This window comes from Peromyscus maniculatus, chromosome 21 (assembly GCF_049852395.1).
Source record: "Peromyscus maniculatus bairdii isolate BWxNUB_F1_BW_parent chromosome 21, HU_Pman_BW_mat_3.1, whole genome shotgun sequence".
NCBI classification, from domain to species: Eukaryota; Metazoa; Chordata; class Mammalia; order Rodentia; family Cricetidae; genus Peromyscus; species Peromyscus maniculatus.
Window position 1 is genome coordinate 57,915,742 of NC_134872.1, and position 24,005 is coordinate 57,939,746.

The 24,005-nt window shown below is 48.0% G+C and overlaps 1 protein-coding gene across 1 annotated transcript in view; it reads right to left on the reverse strand.

Annotated features, from left to right (window-relative positions):
- Positions 1-21,332, reverse strand: part of Tram2 (translocation associated membrane protein 2) — a 74,164-nt gene extending 52,832 nt beyond the window's left edge. The window contains exon 1 of the mRNA XM_006991701.3: positions 21,111-21,332. Within this exon, the coding sequence (XP_006991763.1) occupies positions 21,111-21,230 (120 nt within the window). The 5' untranslated portion in view covers positions 21,231-21,332. The remainder of the gene's footprint in view (positions 1-21,110) is intronic.
- Between the last annotated feature and the right edge of the window lie 2,673 nt (positions 21,333-24,005).

Sequence of the window (24,005 nt, forward strand, 5' to 3'; positions counted from 1 at the left end):
CCCCTTCTCCACCAAGTAAAGGGCTCTGCCAAGAAGCCAACTTGGTTCTCTCCCTTTTCCATCAGAAGCAGCCTAACTGAACCTTTTTCTGATTGCTGTGGCTGAAATAGGAAATGTCTCCCATGGGCTCACGCATTGAACACCACCCCGTCCCCCCAGGGTGGCAACACCGCTTTTAAACTGTACGTTAGAGTTTAAGGAAATCTGTTTGTAGACGTCATAACTAAAAAGCAAAAAGCCCTTCAACAATAATAACCTTGTGAAATGCAAAATCGCTTGTATTTAAAAAAAAGTTATGGCAGTCAGGCTGAGCTTCCATATAAGATGCTTCAAGCAGCTGATCCCCATGTAATTTAACCTCAAGAGTTTGTTTTTTCATGGTGGGAAAGACAGCAGGACAAAGCCACGTGATCCTGAGAAAGGGAAAGGTGAGGAGTAACTCTGAGGCATAAAAAGCACTTGGGAGAGGCATCCATAGATGCGGGTCCAGGGACTCAGGAGGAAAGGGATTCACAGTCCACCACAGAGAAGCCTGAAGCAGATCTCCTCAGGCTGCACATTCCAGTTTCAGCAGCCCGCCCAGTGATGTTGGGGGTGGAAGGCATGTCTGGGAGGAACAGACACACCAGGCAGAATGGGATGAATGTAATCTGTATGAAAATGAGAACCAGGCATGGTAGTACAGCCCTAAAATCTCAGCACCCGTAAAGCTGAGACAGGAAGAATGTTGGGAGGTTGAGGCCAGCCTAGGCTACACAGTACCATGCCAACCAGGGCTACATAGCAAGACCTTGTCTTCAAAAGAGGAAGAGGAGAGATGCAGAAAAATGGCAGCTTGGCTACAGAGGCAATATTCAAGGAAGTAGTTATTACACACAATGAAGACCTCAACGGACTGAGCCTTCACTGTGCATCAGGCGCACTTAAAAGCACTACGCGTGCGTTCTTGCCCCTGTGGAGACCTCAATGCTGCAGTACAGTACTTTTAGCCCCTTTTACTGAGAAGAAAATGGGCCCAATTAAGTAATTTAAGCAAGGTGTCTCCTTAAGTGAGGGAGCTAGCAGAAAAGCAAGGGCTCTGGATTCAGTCAGCAGTGGCGCTTCGTACATGTGACCCGATGTGCACATGTGACCCCCACGTTTATAAGCCTGACACAACTCGGCAACACAAACTGGAGATTCACGGTGCATAGCCACAGAGAAATCAGTGGGGACTCAAGTTTATCTCTCCTAGGGAATGAGCTTGCAAGGACAGCCTCCTCCGTAGTAACAGCCTCCTTCTGCCTGGGAGCTCTATGCACCACACACACGATGCCACCACTGGGTATCCCTGATGAGAGGCCACTGTGGAATAGCACAAAGCCATATGCCACCTGGAGCCAGCCCTCTCTAATCTACTTTAGGTTTACACGTGGCCCTGGTCTAAGACTCGGGCCACATCACCACGGCCATTTTTCCAAGACAAATTGAGAAAAGGCACTTGATAATAATTACAGACAGTATATTTAGCTTAGGCATCGTGGCTGAAGGTCCAGGAGACTATATTTGGGCAAACCGTTGATTTGGGGTTTGGTGAAGTTCTGGTTTTGGCAGAGGTGTTCTCCTCCTGCCCTGCCCCCACCGTAGGCCACACGGGCGCAGTAGGCCACACGGGCGCAGCTGCAGAGCCAAGTTCCTGACCTTCACACGGGCCCAATCCACAGACCTGGTGATAGCTCTCAATACTCCCCGGGGCCCCATGGAGCACAAACTGCAATTCCTCCAGAGAGTGAGAGGGTGAGGCACAATTTGTGTCTTCAGATGGGGAGCCCGAGGAGAGGCAGTCCTTAATTCTGGGTGATGATCCCCAGGGATCCAGTCCGTTAAACCACGCTTCACCTCTCTGGCCATGCTGAACTCTAACACTGCTTCTGATTCATCCTCCCTAGACTACGTGGAAATGTCTCTTTTTTTATTTTATTTTATTTTATTTTTTCAAATTTTATTGTCGGAGACTGGCCTGGAACTTACCAGGTAGCCTAGGCTCCCCTCAAACTCATGGCAATCCTCCTACCTCAATTTCCCAACTGCTGGGGTTGCAAGTGTGTACCATCACACCTGAGAGGAAGTCAATCTTCACCATCGCCCATGAGGTGCCCAATAAATGCCTAAGAAACCACTGAGAATTATGCAACTATACCTCCAAATGACTAAGATGGCTGACTTTCCATTATATATATTTTCCTACAATCTCTTTAAGAACACATTGTTACATATTAGGATGACCATGCGGGAGGGGAAGGAGGAGGAGGAAGAAATGGCTGCTTGAATGAAATTTGGGATTGTAGGCTGGAGAATTTAGGACCTATGGGAAAAATCAATTAAGTAACTGATCAACAATGAATCATGATCTATGGGAACAAAATGGCACAGGCAGATGGGTACTCTCCCGTGTGACCTAAAGCAGGAAGATCCAATAAGACGTACAGGAGGCTAGACATACAGCCCAAACCCACCCAGTAAGTTGCCCTCTCTAACGTCCCCAAACTGCTTTTCAACTTCAAGCCAGGCCAGTGCCAGCCAACACTCTTGTTAATTGAGATTTGTACACAATGAGCAAGCGCTGTTCACTCGGCTTGTCCAGTAGTCCGGCACCTGCTACAAAGAGGCCATCTACAAAGTGAAACCTGTCAGAAGCCACCACATCCCATTGAAGAGAGATGGTCACACAGGTCTGAGAAAACAGGATATAATGAACTATGTACACCTATCATATTAGCACCAAGAGGTGGAGACAAAAGATGAGGAGCTCAATACCTCAGCTAAATAGTAAGCTTGAAGCCAGCCTGGGCTCCATGAGACCCTGTCTCAAAACAAAAGCCCCAAAGCCCAAAGCAATCCACAAATTTATATGACGTGGATCTCCAGGAGGAGTCCCACATGCCTCTCTGACTAGAACCTACCAACCCCCCATGGCCAGTCCTGGGCACTCCCAAGGAACCATGTATGTAACAGAAACAAGAGGTTTCTGGGGGAAATCCTTAGCTCTATGTGCTCCCCAACTTACAGAGTTGAAATCAGGGGCTAAGAGCATGGCATTGTACGGGCCTCAGTCTCCTATTTAAAATGGAGCACAGGACAGTGCTGAGAAGTCAGCCATGTGGCTTTGAATTCTGGCTCTAGCGTTTACGAGCAATGGTCAACTTCGCTCTCTAACCCTTTGTTCACCCCTGTGTGTATAACAGGACTAATAATATCTCCTGTCCGGAATGGCTGCGAAGGCTAAATGGGAGAATATAGGCGAAGGGCTTATCACGGTGCTCGGCACGGTGGAAGCAAACTCATTGCACGCGCGCATGTTACCCTCCAGTTCTCCAGCTGTCAATTGCCACACGCATGCCCCCATCCTCTGAGGGCCAATGCCAACCCCAGTCTCTCTGCGGAAGACATCCTGCGGGCTACAATCTAGAAGCTCTCCCTCTCTCCTCTGGGAAGATGCCGGTGAGACATGGTGTTTGCCATGAACGGACCGGCCGGCCCCCAAGCAGAGCTGACAATGGAGCCCACATTGTACACCCACGCCTAGTGCTTCAGATAGGATTTTATTTGAATGCTTTGTTTCCCTAAAAGAGAAGTGGGGGATGTGAAGTCAATTTAAAAGGAATACACACCTACTGGAAAGGGGATTTTTTTTTTTTTTTTTAAGAGAAACATACCAATGAAAGCTAAAAAGTCTTCTTTAGTCTTCCTCCTGGAAATAAAATCAACATTGACAGTCTGTTTCGACCTTTCCTGGCTTTGCCTCTGCATACATAAACATAAGTTTTGTATTAAAATGGGCTGATACTATACTTGCTAATCCACAGACAACACTTTTCACAGGCATCAATCCATGCCAATACATAGAGCACGGCTTCATCCTGTTTTAAAGAGCTATAGTGTTCCCCCTGCATGGCCATAACCATAATTTAATATGTGACTCAACACAGATGGATATTTAGATGGCTTGAAATGAATTATGGTGTCAGGGCAAGATAAGTGTTTGTCATCTCCATAGTCAGCAAAGCACAGCGCGCCTGGGAAGCAGTAAACGGTGTCATAGGAACTCAGACATCTGCCTGTGAATTACAGATGAGTGGTCTATAGTCCATCAAATATAACGTCAACAATTGCTGTGTGAAGGCAGAAGAATGAGCAATATACACAATGCTTGCCTGGAGATAAAAACTCTTGAATTAAAAGGACAAACTGTTCAATATACTTTCAACCCTGGCTCCTTGCCGACATGGAAATTATTTACTGACCCAGCAATTCCATTCAGAGGAGTACACTCAGGAGACCTGAACACTTGCTGTCCACACGAACGCTTACTTAGGAGTGCTCAGAGAGGCATAATTCATAATTTCCGAAGAGCAGAAACAACTCAAGTGTTGATCACCTGACATATGGGTTAGCCCAACACGGTATCTCCATACAACGGAACGAAGTCAGGCACAAAGCAGATGAAGTATTGATACATGCCACAGTGAGGATAAATCTCAAAAACACTGTGCTAAATAAAAGCCAGACATGAAGGCCATATGTTGTATGATTGCATTTAAATAAAATGTTCAGAATAGGCAAGTCCAGAGAAAGATTAGTGGTTTCGGGGTGGTGACAGGGGAGGAAGGCTGCAATGAGAAATGAATGCTAACGTTTCTTTGGGGAAGGAGGCAAATGTTCTGGGCTGTGATAATGTGAGTCGAGAAAAATCGGTGAAGGCTCGAAGAAGCAGCACTGGCCCTGTTTACATTAAAACAGTAAATTAGTGGCGGGTTGGTATCATAATTTAAAATTCAGGCACAAGGGTCCGAAAAGGTATTTATCAAGTGGTGATCCTACTTCGCCACTTACTTGCTGAACCAGGGTGCTGAAGCTCTGTCGGAGACGCCTCTATCCTCCAGGAACTGCCAGTCAAGTGGGGTGAAGAGGAGCCACTCAGAGGTGGTGTCATCAGAGGGGAAGCCCAGGGAACCTCGGAGCTGAGGAAGGAGTTACTACCCAGCCCAGGGGAAGAGAAGGCTTTTCCAGAAAAGGCATGTGGAGCATGAGGAAGGAGAAACAGCTGTGTGGAGGAGCCGAGGAAGAGAAACAACAGGAAGAAAATCTTCGAGAAACTCGGCAAGAGCAGGTGGGATGGGGTGGGGTGGATGGAGCTGGGGTGGAGCTGGGTATCATTTGTTTGTGTGACTGTGACCACTGGTAAATTTCCAAGGCTCCCATGGATGGCGCCACACTATGCACATGTGGGTAGCCCTAACTGAACTTAGTGGGTTATTTTTAAAAAGAGATGTTGGAAGAGAGACATGCTGAGTGGGGGCCTGGAGGGAGTTGGAGAAGAGAAATGGGGTGGATATGATCATAGTTCATTGTATAGATGTATGAAATTCTCAAGAATAGAGAAAAATACATTTTTAATTTTTTAAAAAGAAAATCAGTAGGAAACGGCTCCCTTAACAAAAGGCATGGACCATTACAGTTTTTAAAAATTCGATGTTTTGTTGTTGTTGCTGTTACGTATTCAGGGCTGTGCTTGACGGTGAGAACATGAATGTAGCAGCAAGCAAGTTCAACATGGAAACCGGCAGAGCGTTCAGTATCTAACTATACACTATAGTATGTTGTCACGTAGCTAACCGATCAATGGATTGGAACACAGTATTAAAAAGACAGGAAAAGATGCCATCGTCTCTCAAAACTACAAATACACTTTAGCCTACCTGCCCCATCTCGGTGAAACACCCTGAAAGATGTTTCCCCACAGGAGCAAAGTGAGGCATGTTCCCACACATACTCTGTAGCACCGTTTATAAGAACAGAAGGCTAGAAACAAGTCCACGCATCCATCAAAAGAGAACTCAATGAATGAATTCAGGTCAATTTGCATAATGGAAGGCTATCTGCCCTAACACATGAATGAGGAGACTCTCTGCACTGATAGGAAGTCCTCCCAGACTTCAAAGAGAACACTAGGTGCACATCAATTTAGATAATTATGCCTTGTTGTGCACCACAAAGAAGGCAATATATGTACATATATGTACAATACAATATGTACATATATGTATAATACAAAGAAAACACTAGGTGCACATCAATTTAGATAATTATGCCTTGCTGTGCACCACAAAGAAGGCAATATATGTACTTACAGATATGTGCATAAAAATTGATACGCTGAACTGATAACACATCTTCATTATTATTGCTGTTGTTGTTATTTGTGTGTGTGTTCTTATGTATGTGCATGTGTATGTGTCAGAGTGGTATATGTGTGAACCTATGTGCCACAGCATCCATGTTGAAGTCAGAGAACAGTTTTGTGGAGTCAATTCTCTCCTTCCGCCTTTACCTGGGTTCCAGGGATCCAAGTCAGGTCATCAGGCTTCTGTGGAAAACACCTTTACTCACCAAGCAATCTTGTTTGCCCCATGTAATATTTTTATGGCTGCTAACACTGCCCTAAATAACTCAACAAGAAAATACCAAAAATAGCAAAAATGGTTCTTGACGGTGGAGGAGGAGTGATGGATGAGAGCAGGTGTTGGGGGTACAATTCTGGTTTTGAGTCATCAGCGTACTACCAAAGGGTATCGACTGCAATCCCGCCGCGCCCCCCCCCAATCCACCGCCTTTGAAAGAAAGCTAAGACTGCAAGTTCTCTGAGTCTGTAGATGTAAAGTACCCAGCATCTATCAGTGCTCTCAAGCACCTCCAAAGGTTACCTGGAGCATGGAGAGACAAGCTGGAAATGGCCATCGGTAACAGAAAGGATGAGAGACACATGCTTCCCTGAGTACACAGGACCACCTCAGTAAATTCCCATCACCACCCTCCTATGAGGACAGAGCCAGGGACACAATGAGTGAAACAATTCCTGCCCTTGCTGTGTGAGAGGCCTAGCAAGTGCAAGAACCTGCACACGTCCCACTGTTCACGATGCAGATCGGTCATTCCATTCTTCAGAAATCTTCTATGGCTCCCTATTACCTAAGCCAGCAGCTAGATCCAGGCTTTTGGTCAGGGAAGTCTTGATGGGCTGCATCTCTGATACAGCTGACTCATCATCTTTCACTACATCCTTTCTCAGTGTTTTCACACACACACACACACACACACTGAAAGCCAGGTGTGGTGCACACATCTGTGATCCCAGCGTGGTGAGGCTGAGGGAGGAGGGTGATGGGGTCAAGGCCAGTTTCAACTTCAAAGCAAGGCCCTTTCTAAATGGTAACAAATATCCAGGTACACAATTTTGGGAATTTGGATACCCATCACTTCCCACTCTATCCATAACAAGTCTGCCTGGCCAACATGCTTTAGGCCTAGATAAATGCCTCTCTTTCAACATAGAGAGACTTCACTACTGTCACTGTCCCTTATATACATAAGATATCAATAACCTTGTCACACCCCCACCTGTTCTATTCATGTTTTATCTCTTGGTAGACAGCAGATGTTCAGTCTAAACCTGGCTAACTGAGTAAATAAGAAACAGTGATAGTGACCTAAAGGAAGAATAAATTCCCTAAGAGGACGGCCAGGACAGAGTCCTGAGCAGAGGTGTTTGGTGAGGTGAGGGGGGGAGGGCATTAAAGTAGAAGCAGGTGGTAATAAGGATCAAAAAAAGGAGATAAGGAGGAGATGAGGGGGCAGGGTGTGTGGGGCAAAGGTGAGAAAGACACGGGATGTTCGGGAAGCAACATTCCTGTTCAACCGCAAGACCTCTGTCAGTACGGTCTCCAAGCCCAGCCCACCCCGACACAAGGGCCTGGATCATATAAAACCTACAGAAAAGACTGAGGAGATTGAACAGCAGAGAGAGCTCAGCTATGCGGGTCCCTACTACTTCTTACAACGTCCTTCCTCGCCAGAAGCTGACACAGAAAGAGTTCTCACATGGACCAGTCCCACAGCCACCTGCCCAGGCGCTATGTCCCATCCCACCCTCCCTGCCTCGCTCCACAGTCCCAGAGCAAGCTCATCACACACGCCACTGTCCTCGTGGAAACTCTTCCAAGTTTACCTGATTACCTCCAGGACAAGAGCTCAACTCCGGGCACGACCGCCAAGGCAATTGTGACCGTCCCCACCTCCCCCCTGCTGTGGGATAATGCTGTTGCATGCTGGTTTAATAAAACACTGATTGGCCAGTAGCCAGGCAGGAAGTATAGGTGGGGCGAGCAGGCCAAAGGAATGCCGGGGAGAGGAAGGCTGAGTCAGGAGATGCTAGCCCGCTGTCTAGGGAGCAGCATGTAATGGCACCCAGGTAAAGCCACGGAACATGTGGCAACAGATAGATTAACAGAAATGGGCTGAGTTTAAGTGTAAGAGCTAGTCTGTGGTAGGCTTGAGCTAATGGAAGAGCCGGTTTAATTAATATAAACCTCTGTGTGTTTACTTGGGTCTGAGCGGCTGTGGACCAGGCAGGACACAGAAAAACTTCAACAACATCCCCCTTTGCATCTTTGTTCCCCTTCATCCTACCTCCAGAACAACCAGTATCCCCCACTGGCTGAGCACTCTGGCTCCACACTAGCCCCACCCTTCATGAGGACACACAGCTCCTCTGCCTAGGTCCTTCCACATCTACTCTATTTCCTGGCCTTACTTAATTAGGGATGTTTCCTTCATATTCTCAAAGCATCCTCTCTCGTAGATGACCATGCACTCATCACTACTTGGTGCTACACACAGAATACCAATATGGCAGCTCAATATGAAAGCACCCCCACCACCACCACCACCACCACCTCCTCAAGTGACCGCTCGCTTCTTATCTGCCTGCCTTCCAGGGGCAAAGGTAATGTGCTTTCCACTCAGCCCCCAAAAGCGATGGCTTTGCAAAAACACTGTGCTGGCCGGTTTTACATCAACTTGACACAAGCTAGAGTCCTTTTAGAAGAGAGAATCTCAATTGAGAAAATACCCCTAGCAGCCTAGGGCAAGCCTTCAGTGTATTTTCTTGACTGATGTTGTGGGAGGGCCCAGCTCATTGTGGTGCTGCCACCCCCCTGGGCTGATGATGGTCCTGGGGGTGTGTAAGAAAGCAGGCCGAGCAAGTCATGAGGAGCAAGCAGTAAGTAGCCCTCCTCCAGGGCCTCTGCATTAGCTCCTGCCTTCAGGTTCCTGCCTTGAGTTCCTGCCCTGACTTCCCGAGATGGTGGACTACTAGCTATAAGATGAAATCATGCCTTTCCGACCCAAGTTGCTTTTGGTCATGGTGTTTTACCACAGCAACAGGAACCCTGACTGAGACCACGAGCATTCAATCAGCATGGCAGAATGAGGGACAAGAGCCAGCTCACTCCAGACTTACCTCCCTGAGGCTTGTGACACTGGACAAGTTGCACCTGGCTACCGAACAGCTGAATGCTAAAGACATGATAAGCGATCCATCACAATCTGGCAAGCTGTAATTGTCATGCCTGGAATAATATCCACTCAAGCAACTCAGGGAAATGAGGCCACAGGTGACGCCACATTCTCTTCTTTCTCAAGCTAGGTATGTCAACAGATATGTCAGCTGCCTTCCCATTCAGATTTCAGGGCCTTGCACAGAGTAGGTGTATTTGATGAATAGGGGAAGGAAAAGCTAGAGAGAAAGAAGGTGATATAGGTAAAGAGGTGAAAAGTGCTTAATTAATACATCTCCCAGGCAGCATGATACGACACCAAAACTGTTTCTTTCACAATTTGGGGTTGATAAGGAACTAGGCAACAGACATGCTCTACTATTTATTTCAATGTGATAAAAACTAGTGCTTCCCAGGAACTCTGGAAATTAATTGTCCCGGACACCTAACTTCCCATAGGACCATTTCTAGGTTCCAAACTCTAATGTTGTGGATATATAAAAACCTATGCCTGTACACAGGTTGGGAAATATTCTGGGCTCTTTCTTTCTTCAGAACTTGGAATGTTTTTGCATACGTGTAATGAGATACCCTTGGGGGTGAGACTCAACTGCAAACGTGAAATTCATTTGTATTGAGAAAGGGCATTAGCATGGTGGTAGAGAATTTGCCAGCATCCACAATACCCTGTGTTCAACCCTTACCATAGTATCAACCAATGAACATATTCAGGTTAAGTCCAGGTAAGATGTGAACTGGACCCGGAGGGCAGGCTGAGTACGGAGTTTAGGGCCATCGTCAGCTCTGACCTGCATCCTGTTTCTTGGCTATGCTCCAAATGGATGATACAGCCACAGAGAGGAGTTACACACAGCTGAGTCATCATCCAGCCCGTTCTGAATGAAGTAACATAGGCAGCATGTATGAGGCTCTTATAAGGAGCTGTATCTAAGCCCCTTTTATGCGCTGCATTTATATCAATACTTCCAGCACTCCTGACATCTCTATGACACACTATTAGTCCTATGTTAAGGATGAGGAAACTGAGGCATACAAGAGTTAACTTACTGACCCAATATGGCAGGGCTGGAGCAGACCGCAAACTCTGCAGTCCAGCTGTAGGTCTAGGAGTGACCTTGATCTCTGTAAACTATGGCTTCTAATAGTTTCCTTACAGAGCCAGGTCACAAGGACCTCTTCCTATCTTGTAACTATGAAAACAAAAAACAAAGGCAGAGAGCAATGTAGTAAGTAGCACCATCCAAGAGAACATTCTGTGAACAAAATATTCTCTATCTAAAACTGGGTTCCTCACTGTTTTTTCAAATTAGTTTATAAATAGTGAAATATGACGATAATTAAGTGGCTGTTGTTTGGTAGGCACAATCATGAACAGCTTGGGGTTAATAAAAATGCAGTGTTAATAAAAAATGCAGTATTTCATTTTGTTATTACATTTATTTATTGCATGTGTGCGCGTGTAAGTCTGAAGACAACATGTAGGAGTCACTGTTCTCTACTCACACGTGTTCCAGAGACTGACCTCAAGTCATCAGGCTCACTGGCAAGGGCTCTTTCCCCACAGAAAGCCATCTCACTGGTCCCCCAAACTGTGGTATTTCAAAGTTTCAGATGTTAGATGTAATGATGGCTAATTCTTACTTGAACCCGGCCATTAGAAGAGCATTAAGTACAGCGGTGCACATCTGTAATCTGGCACTGATGCAGTGAGCACAGCGGTGCACATCTGTAATCTGGCACTGATGCGGTGAGCACAGCGGTGCACATCTGTAATCTGGCACTCCAGACGTGGGTTTCAGGCTAGTGAGGACCAGAATGAGATCCTATCTCAAAACAATAAAATAAAAATCCTACTCCTTGTCATGTGGGGTTCATTCCCAGTACCGTGCGGGAGAAAGCATGCCCCTGTGGGTCAGGGTAGAAGGGGACAGATGAAGTGGGAAGGTCAACATAGAACACTGCCTTGGGGGGGGGGGAGGGTGCACAATGTGGGGGCAGGGTGCAGAGAGAGGGGCAGAGAGAGACACAGACACAGAGAGACATTGATCTACCATGAAATGTGAAAAACAGTTTTTAAGTCTAAGGTCCCAGACCACACTCAGAGAGCTGATGTGACAAAGCCTGACCTGGCCGAGCAGGGTGCAGAGGACAGTCAGCCCAGGCAGGGACCACACTATATACACTGTACTCTTCCCAGGTCAACCTCGGAGAGGACATTAAGGGGTCAGACTATGACTCCTTTTTAATATGGATTTTTCTCCTTCCCCAGTCCTGGGTTCTGCTACACTGTAATTAGACGTCAAACTTCAGTGGGAAACTGTCTCCAACTCAAGCAAATCAAAAAGAGAAGTCGGAGCTCTTAATCTAACGGAGGCCCAACTGCGCTCCAGTTAAATGTCATAATCAGAGTGGGCGGAGGAAGGCAGCTTCCTCCTTCGATCCCCTTCCTCTGCCTCCCTGGCAATTTTAGCCCTGTGCTCAGCCTCTGCCCATGTTGGACAGGTCCATGGTACGAAGACCCGGCTGAGGGGTAGGAGAGCCACGCCACCCCACCCACTCACCTCAGCCCACACAGAGCCAGGTAGCCAGGAGAAGAGAAGGGTCTTGCAGGGGCCACAGAGCAATTCACAGAAAGAATCCGTGTCCCACAGCTCACTGCTTCTGCTACACCCCCCTCCCTCCCGGCTTCTGCCTCCACAGGGCGCTAGCCACAGATCAATCCCTGAGGAAACTCCCCAAACTGTAGTATTTCAAAATTTCAAATGTTGGATGTAATGGCCAATTCTTACTTGAGAGAAACTCTCTAGACATTCTGCCCATGCTAAAGACGAAACTGCTAATGAAAAAGGGAAATAAATAAATCAGCCATCAAACATTCCTTCCCAGTTCACCGGTCTCCTTTTCACACAGCAGTCACAGAATCCATACCAACAAGTTATCCCTTGCCCACGGAGGTCAAAAGTTGATCCAGCACCAAGTACGAGTTGAAAACATACTCTAAAGTCTAGAAGTATGGGGCCTGAAAAGTTCAGCTCGGCTCCAAGTTCTAAGGAATCCGTCTCAGCCGGAAGTTGGGCATTGTGGAGCAGACCTTGGGGTTTCCTGTGGAACTCTAAGAATTGCTGGAGGGGAGGCCCATTTTCCCAAGGACTAGATACCCAAGAGCCCCCAGACGGCTCTTAACGTTATCCGTGGCCCCTTTAAACAGGAGCCATGCTCTCACTGACTCAACACCCACTTGGTGAAGATTCTGGTCCTGCCCTAGGTACTAACCAGAAGCCAGAGTATGCTGATTAACTAAAGCAGTCCTCCCTTCGTGGAGCAGAGGTCAGCAGGGGTGGGGAGACAACACTACAAATTCCATCTATATCTACCCACTGTCCTGGAGGACACGTCTTTCTCCCTCCCTGGCAGCCACAGTCATCTTCACGCCAGTGGTGAGCCACTCCATAGAATTCCCTATAAAAAACAAAAGTTCTTAAAAAAAAAAAAAAAAAAAAAAAGGAGGAGGAGGAAGAAGAGAAGGAGGAGGGAGAAAAAGAAGAATTACTCCAGCGAGAGAATATCTTCATAAAGAAGATGGGGAATGGCCTGGTTAAGCCATACTCTGTCACTGTAAAATCCAGTTCTATTAAAAAGTTCGTTCCCACTGATATCGGTGGCCTATGCCTGTAATTCTGTAAAAGACAGGAAGACAGCCTTGAGCTTAAAAGGCCAGCCACAAGCTACTAGTGAGACCCTACCTCAAATAAACAAACAAAAAACACCAAAACCCAGCAGGAAGTCAGGCATGAGGCAGAGGCAGGTAGATCTCTATGAGCTGGAGGCCATCCTGCTTTCTATAGAGCAAGTTCCAAGTCAGCCAAGACTACAGAGTGAGATGCTGTCTCCAAAAAAAAAAAAAAAAAAAAAAAAACAACCCCCCCAAAACAAACAAACAACAAAAAACAAAACAACAACAACAACAAAAACCCAACAAAATCCAAGAGTAGGGGATGTAGCTCAGTGGTAGTCCACTTGCCTAGCATGTGCAAAGCCTCGTTCTCATTTCCAGTCCTGGAAACAAAAATCTTCAAGATATCATATGACAGGTCAGGGTGATAGGTCAGTCGGTAACCCCCATGCTACACAAGCGTGAGGACCCACATTTGGATCTTCAGCACCCACATCAAAGCTGGTCTGGAAGCAAGTTGTCTGTAACTGTTAACGAGTGGATCCTGGAGCTCTCTGGACAGCAAGGCTAGCCAAATCATTAAGCTGTGGGTTCAGTGAGAGACCCCGACTCAAAAATTAAGGTAGAGAGTAATAGAGGAAGACACTGAGGTTGACTTATGGCTTTCACACTCATGTAGATATATGTGCTCACACGGACACCCCTTCCTCACCCACCACACAGTCTGTTACGGATAGAATTTTTGATGCTGGCCACCAAAAATTCCTAGGCTGAAAAACCTATCCCTGGTGTGATGGCATTAGAGATAGGACTTTGGGGGATAATTAATCACAATTACAAAGCCCTCATGAATGGGCTTAGTAAAGGTCTTTTAATAAAGAGACCCCAGAGGTCAAGCACCCCTTTCTGTCCTTCCTTCCTTCCCTTCTCTTTGCTGTGTCAAGATGTAGGTATGCCACTACAAGCCAGGAGACGGACCCTCCCCCAAAACAAGGTCTGCCAGGGCCTTAGTCTTGGATTTACTCAGATTTTAAGATGGTGATAAAGAATTGCTGCTGTCTGAAGCCCCCAACCCTAAGGGATTTTTATATTAGCCCCTATGACCTGCCTCAAAGTAATACCAGATTATGAGTGCCAGATGTGCCTGGCAAGATCTCCCTCTTTTCCTCTAGACCCTGATATCCATGGCCAGGGTGCTAGTTCTTAGTAAATGCTATGCCACCAAGCACAGTGGCTCGAGGTTGAGCCCAAGGGTCTAAGGCTGCACCTGTCACACATACCAAGCTGAAGGCCTGGAGTCACAACATAGCTTTCTTTCTTTCTTTTTCCTCTGTGGTACATGAGTTTGCATCTAGGGCTTTGCACATGCTAGGCAAGCATTTCACTAATAAACTATAGCACTGGCCACGTTTTGCTTTTTAAGGTAGTATCTCACTATGCTGCCCAGGCTAGCTTTAAACTCTTAATATTCTGGACTCGGCCTCCCAAGTAGCTGGGCTCAGTGGCCTGTACCACTACAGCTAGTTTAGTGTATCAGCCACACTGTGACCTTTTTGAGGACAGAACCCTGACCCTTCCTCATCTCTGCATTCCCTGAGCACACACAAGCACATCACAGGTACTCTGCCATTTAATAAGTATTTAACAAATGAATGAGTCCGGCGCTCTTCAGCATCATATATCACTTTCAAGACTTCACACATAGGCTGGTATTCCAAGACAAAGTCTAGGGTTCAGGGTAGAGACACAGAAGATGCACCAGAGACAGATTGGGTGTGGCTCCGGGTTTGTGAAACATTGACTTTAATTGTCTGGGGCAAATCTCTCAACCTCTTGGGGGGTGGAGCTTATTTTTCTTTTCTGTAAACAGTAGATAATTTCTTAGGTTGCACTCTAAGGTCATGAACTCATAAAATAGAAACTCATAAAATAGATGTGCCCTTGAGCTATGACCACAATATTAACTCGATGATAAGGTCAATGAGCAAACGACAACCAGAAAGCCCTTATCTCACACAGATGTTGGATAATGGCAGGCAGGGACTTCAGTGCTGGGTAATGCCCTTGTCTGCTCATCTGTGTTCACATAGGACAGACACGCACATCTGGGTCATTCTCTGTAGTCTCCTCGAGGGAGACGGGAATTTCAATGATCGTTCTAGGCAGAAAGGCTTCCAAGTGGAGTGGCTCACAGACGTTACTTCCAGGTAACAAACAGATCCATTCAGACAAAGGAAAACAAAGCCGCCCGTGACTACATTCCATGGACGCCCCCTATTCGTGAAGGCATCAGAGCTGAGTTCTAAATGTGAGGCAGGCATTGCTGAATTCTTATTTTGGCTCTGACTCTCACTTACAGTGGATGGTCATTGGCCAAACCCCTCCTCTAGAAGCCAGGCTCTGGCTGACTATGACAACCCCCATAAACCATCCCAATTACAGGGTGAGGCCAGTAAAACATTTCACAGATGCAAAATGCTGTCAGTCCCTCCAGACAAATGAAAGAAGACATCAGGAGGCAACGTGGCAGCCCTCCTCACAACCCTGGGGCTCCAACAACCTCACCAGGGGTCCCTTGGTACCCACCAACTCACGATCTGGCTCCCTTTCCTCTGTTCAAAAGCAAGAAGAGCCATGTGAACGTACACCATCCAGAAGAACCCCTTGCAAAGCTCTTGAAACCACACAGTTAGTTCAGAACATGACCGACCAGCTGTGCCTAAGCTGGGTTTGGTTCTCCTCGACAGCGGGACATCTGAGATAGCAGAGGTAAATCGGGGCAAAGGAACTGAGTAGTTGGAGGACAATGGCCTGCCCACGAAATAAGGAGAGCTGTTCAGGAGCCCTGTTTGCAGTTCTGCTGTTTTCTTTGTCCTCCGCCCCTCCTCTCTTTAACCATTAGGTACCAGTGGATACCAGATACACAGCGTTGGATAAGAAGGTTAAGAGACAGATAGCATCAGTAGTAGTAGAGTTTCCCAAGCCAGCTAAATAGCACAGCGACCGATTAGAAAGCGTTTCTGTCGTGTGGGAATTCTAATCCACTCTTATCGAACCTCTGGCTTCATCACTTATCAGGCTGGGAATGAGAGGTACATCAGCTACGCCACGGAATGATTTCTGGGCCCCTGCCCACGACGACGATGAAGCAGATCAAAAAAAAAAAAAAAAGAGTTCATGCCTGCCAGAGGGAAGCTTTCACCATAGCAACACATGTTATTCCACAAACAGTCGGGGACTAAGTCGCTCTGCTGTGACCAGCCTCTGAGAAATAAGCCACCGAGGGTTCAGACGGCAGAGGGAACAGGAGAGGTGACATCCATTTAGCTCCCAGGGCAGTTTCCCTATAGTCTTTATTGCTCCGGGGCTGACACTGGCAGCGCTGAGACCCTCTGGTACCCACACCCTGTGTTCCAATAAGACAAATGCCCGAGAGAAAACGTGTTGCGCATGGCACAGTCACAGCACGGGGATTCTTTGGGGAAGGGGGAACTAGGAGTCAGGGGCAGTCATTGGGATGGGAGATGGCCCAGTGCGGGAGAATTCGGGAGAAAGGCATCCTTCTCAAAATAGGTCATCCCTAAAATGACAGTGCAGCCAGGACCCTCAACGAAAGGTCTGGGGACAGAAGCAGACCCTCAGACCCAATAACGAAGCCAGAGCCAACGGTGATCAACGTGACTGTTGAGAGCATCATTGAAGTACTCCTGTGCTGGGGGTGGGGTGGGGTGTGTGCGTGTGTCTTTTAACACTAGTCTTCATCTTGCACTTGAAGTCAAAATTTCACCAGCTGACCAATACTATCCTTCACTTTGCCAAGGAAAGGATAATGAATATGCCCTTTCTTCCCACAGGCCAGGGTTAAACCAAAATCCTGACTGAGGGGAACTGAAACAGCCAGCTTCTGTTCTGTTGCTCAAATCACACTGAGTGCCACAGGCAGAAATTCAACCACACAAGGCGCCCATGAGAATGAGGGGCTCCCGCTGGAGGCCTCTAGCATCCCCAGCAGACTGTGTCTCAAGCTTCTGGAGGTGAAGCAAAAAGTCAGGAATTATAAAAACTGACAAAGTAGCATCCTTGAAAATGCATTAGAAGTTATTAAAAACAAACAAACAAAAAACCGACTGACATCCACAGGTGTTCCTAGGTGCCACTTATTCGCTTCTAGTAACACAATAGAAGAATCTTTTCACCCAGCCTCAAGAGACAGGACTGGGTGTCTGGTGGCAGGCTATGATACCCATAGGTACGTCCCTGAGTATGAACTGGTGCCACAGACACCCCCCTCCCAATCCCCATCCCACCCCAGTCCAAACACTTAGGACACCTGCCATGGGCTGCCATTGTATGTGCTGCAAATATTTCTTCCTGACAAGTCTGCCATGGGGTCGGGAACAGGGAAGAAAGTAGTTCCGGGGCGGGGGGTGGGGGGGGGGGTGAGCTACCTTCCACAGCTACCTCAGAAATAAGTTCAAAAGCCCAAACCAGCTTCCGTCCGCCAACTCCTCTGGGTCCTAAACCCTTTCATCCTCATCATGGCCTATACAAAAACCAAACACAAAACTTACAACTGACTCTCAGGACCATTTCCCTGCAGCTGCAGACACTGAGGAAGACGCTAGTTTCTGTCTTGAGATGACATTTTAAAGGTGGTACAGAAAGGGCTTCCTCTCCTCCGGGCGCCCCCTATTTCTCATTCTCCACTCGCTAATGAAAGAGTTTTCCTCTTCCCCTGCCTGTTTCTCGGTTGGAAACGTGGCACCAGGCACTGGAAGGGAAGGGGAGGGGAGGGGGTGGCTACTTTCAAATCTTACTTATACCCACATCCCAACTGGCCACCGGCACCCTGAAGAACCACACTCCACCTAAGAAAGTCCAGACTGCCTGTGGCACCACCTCTCCCCGAAGCAGAGTGAAGAAAGAGAAAGCTGGAAAGGAAGGAGGGGGGGAATAAAGTTCCACATTCCTGACATTTTTTAGCCAAGTGCAGTGTCGGCACACAACAACTCTATTCCAAACAGACATAAGATGGGGCGAAACCTGGGCTGGGGAGGAAGCTGTCTCTGCCTTGGAAATAAGATAACCCCAAACTAAACTAAAAGTGCGTCTGAGTGTGGCTTGGGGGAACACGGGCCAGACAGCCTTTCATGTGTTCCCAAAAGGAAGTGATCCCAAGGGAAGGAATTTGGCGTCAACATCTCCCTAAAGACAGAACCTAAGCCCCGGGGATCCTGAGAGGGAAATCAAAACCCCTAAGTGCTGCAGAGGTGACCAGCAAGGGAGGGTGGACGTGGATGTGAAGTCTGTGGCGTGCCAGGGTGTGGGGAGGAGGTAGAGGAAACAGCAGAGACTCGGCAGGGGACTTTAGGGAGTGGGGGGGATCACAAAAGTCACTTTCTATTCAAAGAATTACAATTCCTGGTTCAACTTCCCAAATGAAGGAGCCCTAGCCTGGCCCAAGATATAAACCCAGGGGCCTAATGACTTTTCTCCCTGGTCCCCTACAGCTCCTTCTGTCCACACTTCTAGAGAAACCTTCCTACTACATGTCTACCTATAAACACACACATACACAAGCATGCGCGCACACACACACCACCACCACTCCTGGAAAGATCCCAGAAATATTCAGTTCATCCTATGCTTGGTTTTGAGGTGTCTCCCCACCCCCTGCTTTCCAGGATGTTTCTGTTCTCACTTAGTAATGATAGCAGAGTTCTAAGATAACTGATCACACACACGCAAGCCCACACGTGTGCGTGCACAGCATGAGCACACACACACACACACACACACACACACACACACACACACACACACACACAAATCTCTTTCCAGACAGTAGCTGGGAAGAGATGGAGAAAACCCATTACACACTCAGTACACACAGATCAGTAATCTTTGATAGTGGAGGTACAGGGGAAAGCCTCCTTCCTTCTAAACCAGCTCAGACTGGTGAGTCTTCAAAGCGTCTTCAGAGAGAAAGGTCTGTCCCGTGAGTCCCGAAGGACTGAAGTAGTACAGAAAAAGACGGCCCAGTGGAAAGACGGGCATCTCCAAGTCTGTTCTACAACCCTAAGGCCTTTCCAAAGGAAAATGGCTTTTTTTTTTCTTCTCACCTTGGTCCTTTCTCTTCCATCAGGTACTAGAAATGACAGTTTCTGTACTTGGTTCCATAGACCCAATGCAAAAGACTTTCCGCAAGGCTAGAGACAGAGAACAAAGGAGGCAGGAGTACAAACCCTAGGCGTCTCTTTTTTGCACAACACTAAGGCAGGTAAAGCCAAAACATCTCAACAAATGCTAGAGATAGCAGAGAGCCACAGGCTAAGCCAGAGGGGCTAAGCCAGGGACTGTGGCCAGCTGCGGAGCACATGGCTATGAGGTTTATGATTGACACTTGTGTCATTCCAGCCCTACCCTCCAAGAACTGGAGCGTGGCCCTGAGAAGCCTCTTAGAATGGAGGACAACAAATAGACATAAGGCCAGCGCTAAGCCGGGCAGGTCCCCTGCCTTCTCATTAAACCATTCCGTTAAATGATAACAAGGGTCCAGGAGCAAGAAACAGAGTCTCTCATCGGTAGGGAGGCATGGCTTTTGCTGCTAATATAATCTCAGCCTCAAGCTTTACAGTCACTGTAAGAAAGACAGATTTCAACGGCTTCTTCAATGATGGGGAAACTGAGGCTGCCGTCAGTCTTCAATGAAACATACTTCTCCAGAACCTCGGGAAATGTGAGGGGAGGCGAGGCGAGGGGAGGCGGAGGCGAGGCGAGACAGTGAACTGACAGCATTACCAGGAGTGTGGACCCCAGTCACAGCTTCTCTCCTGCAATCCCTACAGCCTGGCCAAGGGCATGCATCCAGCCCAGATCTGGCCACCACTAGAATGTCTCCAGGTTCATCAGCCAGATAGGACCTGTGTCAGCAACAGAGGGGAGACCCCGGTAGCTGCAGGGATGGTCAGTCAACTTTTAAATGGTACAGCTTCTTATATCCCCCAGAATGCATATCAGCCACCTTACCCAGAAGGGAGGGCAGGAGACTACAGAGAGTGTGAGGGAGTGTATCACGTCACATATGGCGCTTTTGAGACAAGATATATCTACCACAGCAAGTCCATACTCAGTGTCCGCCAGTGCACCTTTCAATATCATCGTTTTTCTTACTCTGTAGTAACGACCATCAGCCCCTTGGATTCTGACTCCTTGGTTTACACAGACAGTTCTCTGAGGCCTACAACAGCACACTGCTGAATTTAGGATCTTATTCTCTGTTCCCACCCCCCACGCCTGCAGCTACAAGAGAATCACCTTTCACCTAAAAGCAGAGGGTATCCCTGCTACTTTCTTCGATCCTGCACAGGAGATGAGGTTCTGGGTCCAATTCACACATCGATCTACAGTGACAGATCGAAGTGGAAAGGATATCTTAAAACTAACCCTTTAGGAAATATTTAAAGAGAGGTTGGTCGTAGAAGGTCCCCACTGGGATCGAGCCAGGGCCACACGTGAACACCTGGAGCAAGTTCCAGAGATTAGGGTGAAGAACGCCCAGAAAGCCACAGAAGAGGTGGAGAAGGGTTAGGGTCCCTCCCACTGGAAGAACCTAGAAGATCTGGCAGCCCCCACTTGGGAGGAGGGGGTATTGTGCAATTGCTGCGGGTCTGGGAGTCTCCCAGCTTGGCACCAGAACGCCAGAAAGGAAACCCCAATCCTGGGGCCAAGAAGGCAGCGCTGTAATTGGTTCGAGGCCAGGCATGGGCTTCAGAGATGTAGAGAGTTGCAGGGTACGGTGGGTACCCAAGGGGGCGACAGAGCATGGCACGGCCCGCACAGCCAGGAGCTAGGGGTGCTGTCTGTACTGTCCTAGGTCCAGGCCAGGGTGAAGACGGTGCACAAAGCCAGAGGTGCGGATAACGTGCGGGACAGCCAGGCGCGCTCTGGCCCAGATGAGGTCAGGGAATCCCTGTCTTCACCGCGGTGCACCGGAGATGGGACCGCCTGTCCCTTGCAGCAGCCCTCGGCGCTCAACTCACCTCGAACATAAGCCCGATGAGGACGCAGAGCACCAAGCAGAAGCCGATGTCTGCATGGTTGTGGATGACGAACTCCTGGCTGAAGAGCGGGTAACTTTTCGTCCTCCTACGGAAAGCCATGGCAGCGGGCGTGCACTGCCAGCCGGGGCCCGCACCCTCGCTCAGCAGCCGCCGTGAAAACTTCTCCGGCCCGGCCCGGTCCGCCCGCCAGCCCCGCTGCCCAGCGCGGAACAACTTCGGGCCCCGCCCCCTTCCTCCGACCGCCCCGCCCCCGGCCTGCCGCCCGGAACCGCCCCTGGCCACAGCCCGCTCCCCGCCGCGGCCGCACAGGCGCGGGCCTCTGGCCACGCCTTCTTCCTCCGTCCACCCCGCCCCTCGGCCGCCAAGGCGCGCGCTCCGGCCACGCCCCCGTCCTCCGTCGGTCCCGCCCCCAAACCCCAGTAGCGAGCGCCACCGACCACGCCCCCTGAGCGAGCCTGGAGCCCTTAACCCTCGCTCCGTGCCCCGGTTGCGGTTTCGCCCGGGGGACACAGGGGTGACCGTCGCTGGGACGCGGGATTGGAAGCCCTGTCCTCCGGCTCCGGGAGGAGGCGGTGCCCGTGCAGCCGGACAGGAAGTGGGCCGGGATCCCACTCCTCGCGCCCAGCTCCTTCCTCCGCAGGAAGGGCCCGGAGCGGGAAGCTTTGCGCCGCCGGCCTGCCTGCTCGCTGGCCTCAGCCCCGCACTGGACCTTAAATGAATGCTTGGCTACTCCAGTGTTGGAGGGCTTACACAGGGCTAGATTCAACCGCTCAGATCCTGCCCGCAGCTCCCCGAAGGCCCTGCCCTTGTAGAGCCTACTTTACAATGGAGTGCAGGTAGCCCAGGTTTGACCCCCTAATTTAAAAGGCTAGGTGTTACCCTGAATTAGTTTTCCAAGTCTCACCCAAAATCTACTACAGTCAGTATTAATTGATCAGAAGTGGAAGAATCAACACGGAAGAAATAACGAAACTTTCTCATCCAAAGTTTCCATTTAATTATTGTTTTAAAAATACTTCCGGAAGGACAAAAGGTCTTTTAAAATAAATTATACTGGCAAATATTGGATTTAATCCTGCCAGTAATGAAGGAACAACTAATCACTTCTAAATGTACAGAAATGCAGAATGAACAAAGAATTGTTTAATTTCTTTTTAAAATTAGTTCCATGGTTATTTCACTTCTGAGTAAATAAAGAGTTTGCAAAAATGGCAGAGTCTGAGCGTAATTGGAACTGAATGGAGTTCTAGAGAAATTTACCTTCTATATTTTACACTATGCACTATTTAGTGTACAGCCCTGGGCCCTCCAATTCCCAGGGAAACAAAAAAGCTTAATAGTGCCTATATCAAACTAACCTTTGCTTAATGTCAACTGGCGTGCATACGTGTGTGTGTGTGTGTGTGTGTGTGTGTGTGTGTGTGTGTGTGGTTTGTGATGTATAGAGGGTGTGCATGCACAAGACATTCGTGCATTTTTATGCAGGCATTCACTCCACGTGCAGGTCAGATGCCCTTGGGTGTCAGGCTACGCCTTCCATCTTGTTCGATCCAAGGCCTCTCTTTTTGTTCATTTTCCCACTGCATAGGCCAGGCTAGCTGCTCCTCTAGCTTCTGAACATTTGGGGGGTCTCCACCTCCCATCCCCCAGTAGAAATGCTCCTGCTGTGTGACCAACTTTTACACCTGTTTTGGGGATTCAAACTTGGGTCCTCAGGCCTGCATAGCATGTGCTTTCGTTTAACTCACTAAACCATCTCCCCGACCAAGACCCTGCTGAAATTTGTCCCCCTCCCCCAGCCTTTCGAAGAACAAAAAGATTAAGTATTAGGGAGCAGCTTGTGACTTTCTATGTAGAGTTGTTCTAATGGTCAACTTGCAGCCGTGCCAATTAAGTCTGAGCCCTGGGAAACTGAGTGCTTCAAAAATGAAAACTGGAATCCTAGTATTCAAAATGATGCTGCGTAACTGTCTGCTCCCCGCATTTTACAAAGATTTGTAGGAATTTCCTTCGAATGTGTAATGGTGTCAATCTAACATGAATACTTTAGGTCAAACCCCCCAGGAAAACAGAAAGTAGAGCCTTCCCAAGTATAAATAAGACACTTAACATAACAGAGATGGCATAGACAAGGCTCTTGCTTCCGAGAGCCAGCCCTTCTTCCCTTTGCAATATAATTGAACAATCAGACCTAAGAACAATCAGATCCAAAGATATGTGTTGGATAGCGCCTCACCCTGACATGGGCAGAGGAAGTACCAAAAGCCTCCTTCAGCCATCACCACCATCTCTAAGTGCACATTGCCTGAGCCATCTTAATACAAAGGATGGGGTAAACATTGCCCCGTGCTTTCAATGTACACTCTTAATACTGAGAATTGACGGCATCCCCCATTTTGCAGGAGATTTGCAAGCCCATTTCCAACCCATCTAATTCACTCAAAGTCCTGTAAATTCGTATCTCAGAATTTCTCACCAATCTTCATCTCCATCGTTTTGTACGTGTAGACCCCCACAAACCACCCATTCTCTACCTTTGTTATTATTGTCCTGTTTATTAGCCATTTCATTTAGAATGTCCATGGGCATCTACCATGTGGTAGACATAGCTAGTTGCTGAGAACAAAGACATATGACAGCCCAGGTGTGGTGGTTTTATATGTCTTCAAATCCAACTTTCAATTCCTTTTCCCTTCAGTGTGGGTTAAACTTTCCTGAATGTAGGCTTAATGGGATTACTTCTAACAGAACATGGTATTAGTGATTTTTTTTTTTTTTATCTCTAATACTAGGTTCTAAAAGGCCTTTTGAGTTTCAGCCTCTCTGGGAGAAACCAGCTGCCATATAACATATAGCAAGAGTTCACATGGCAAC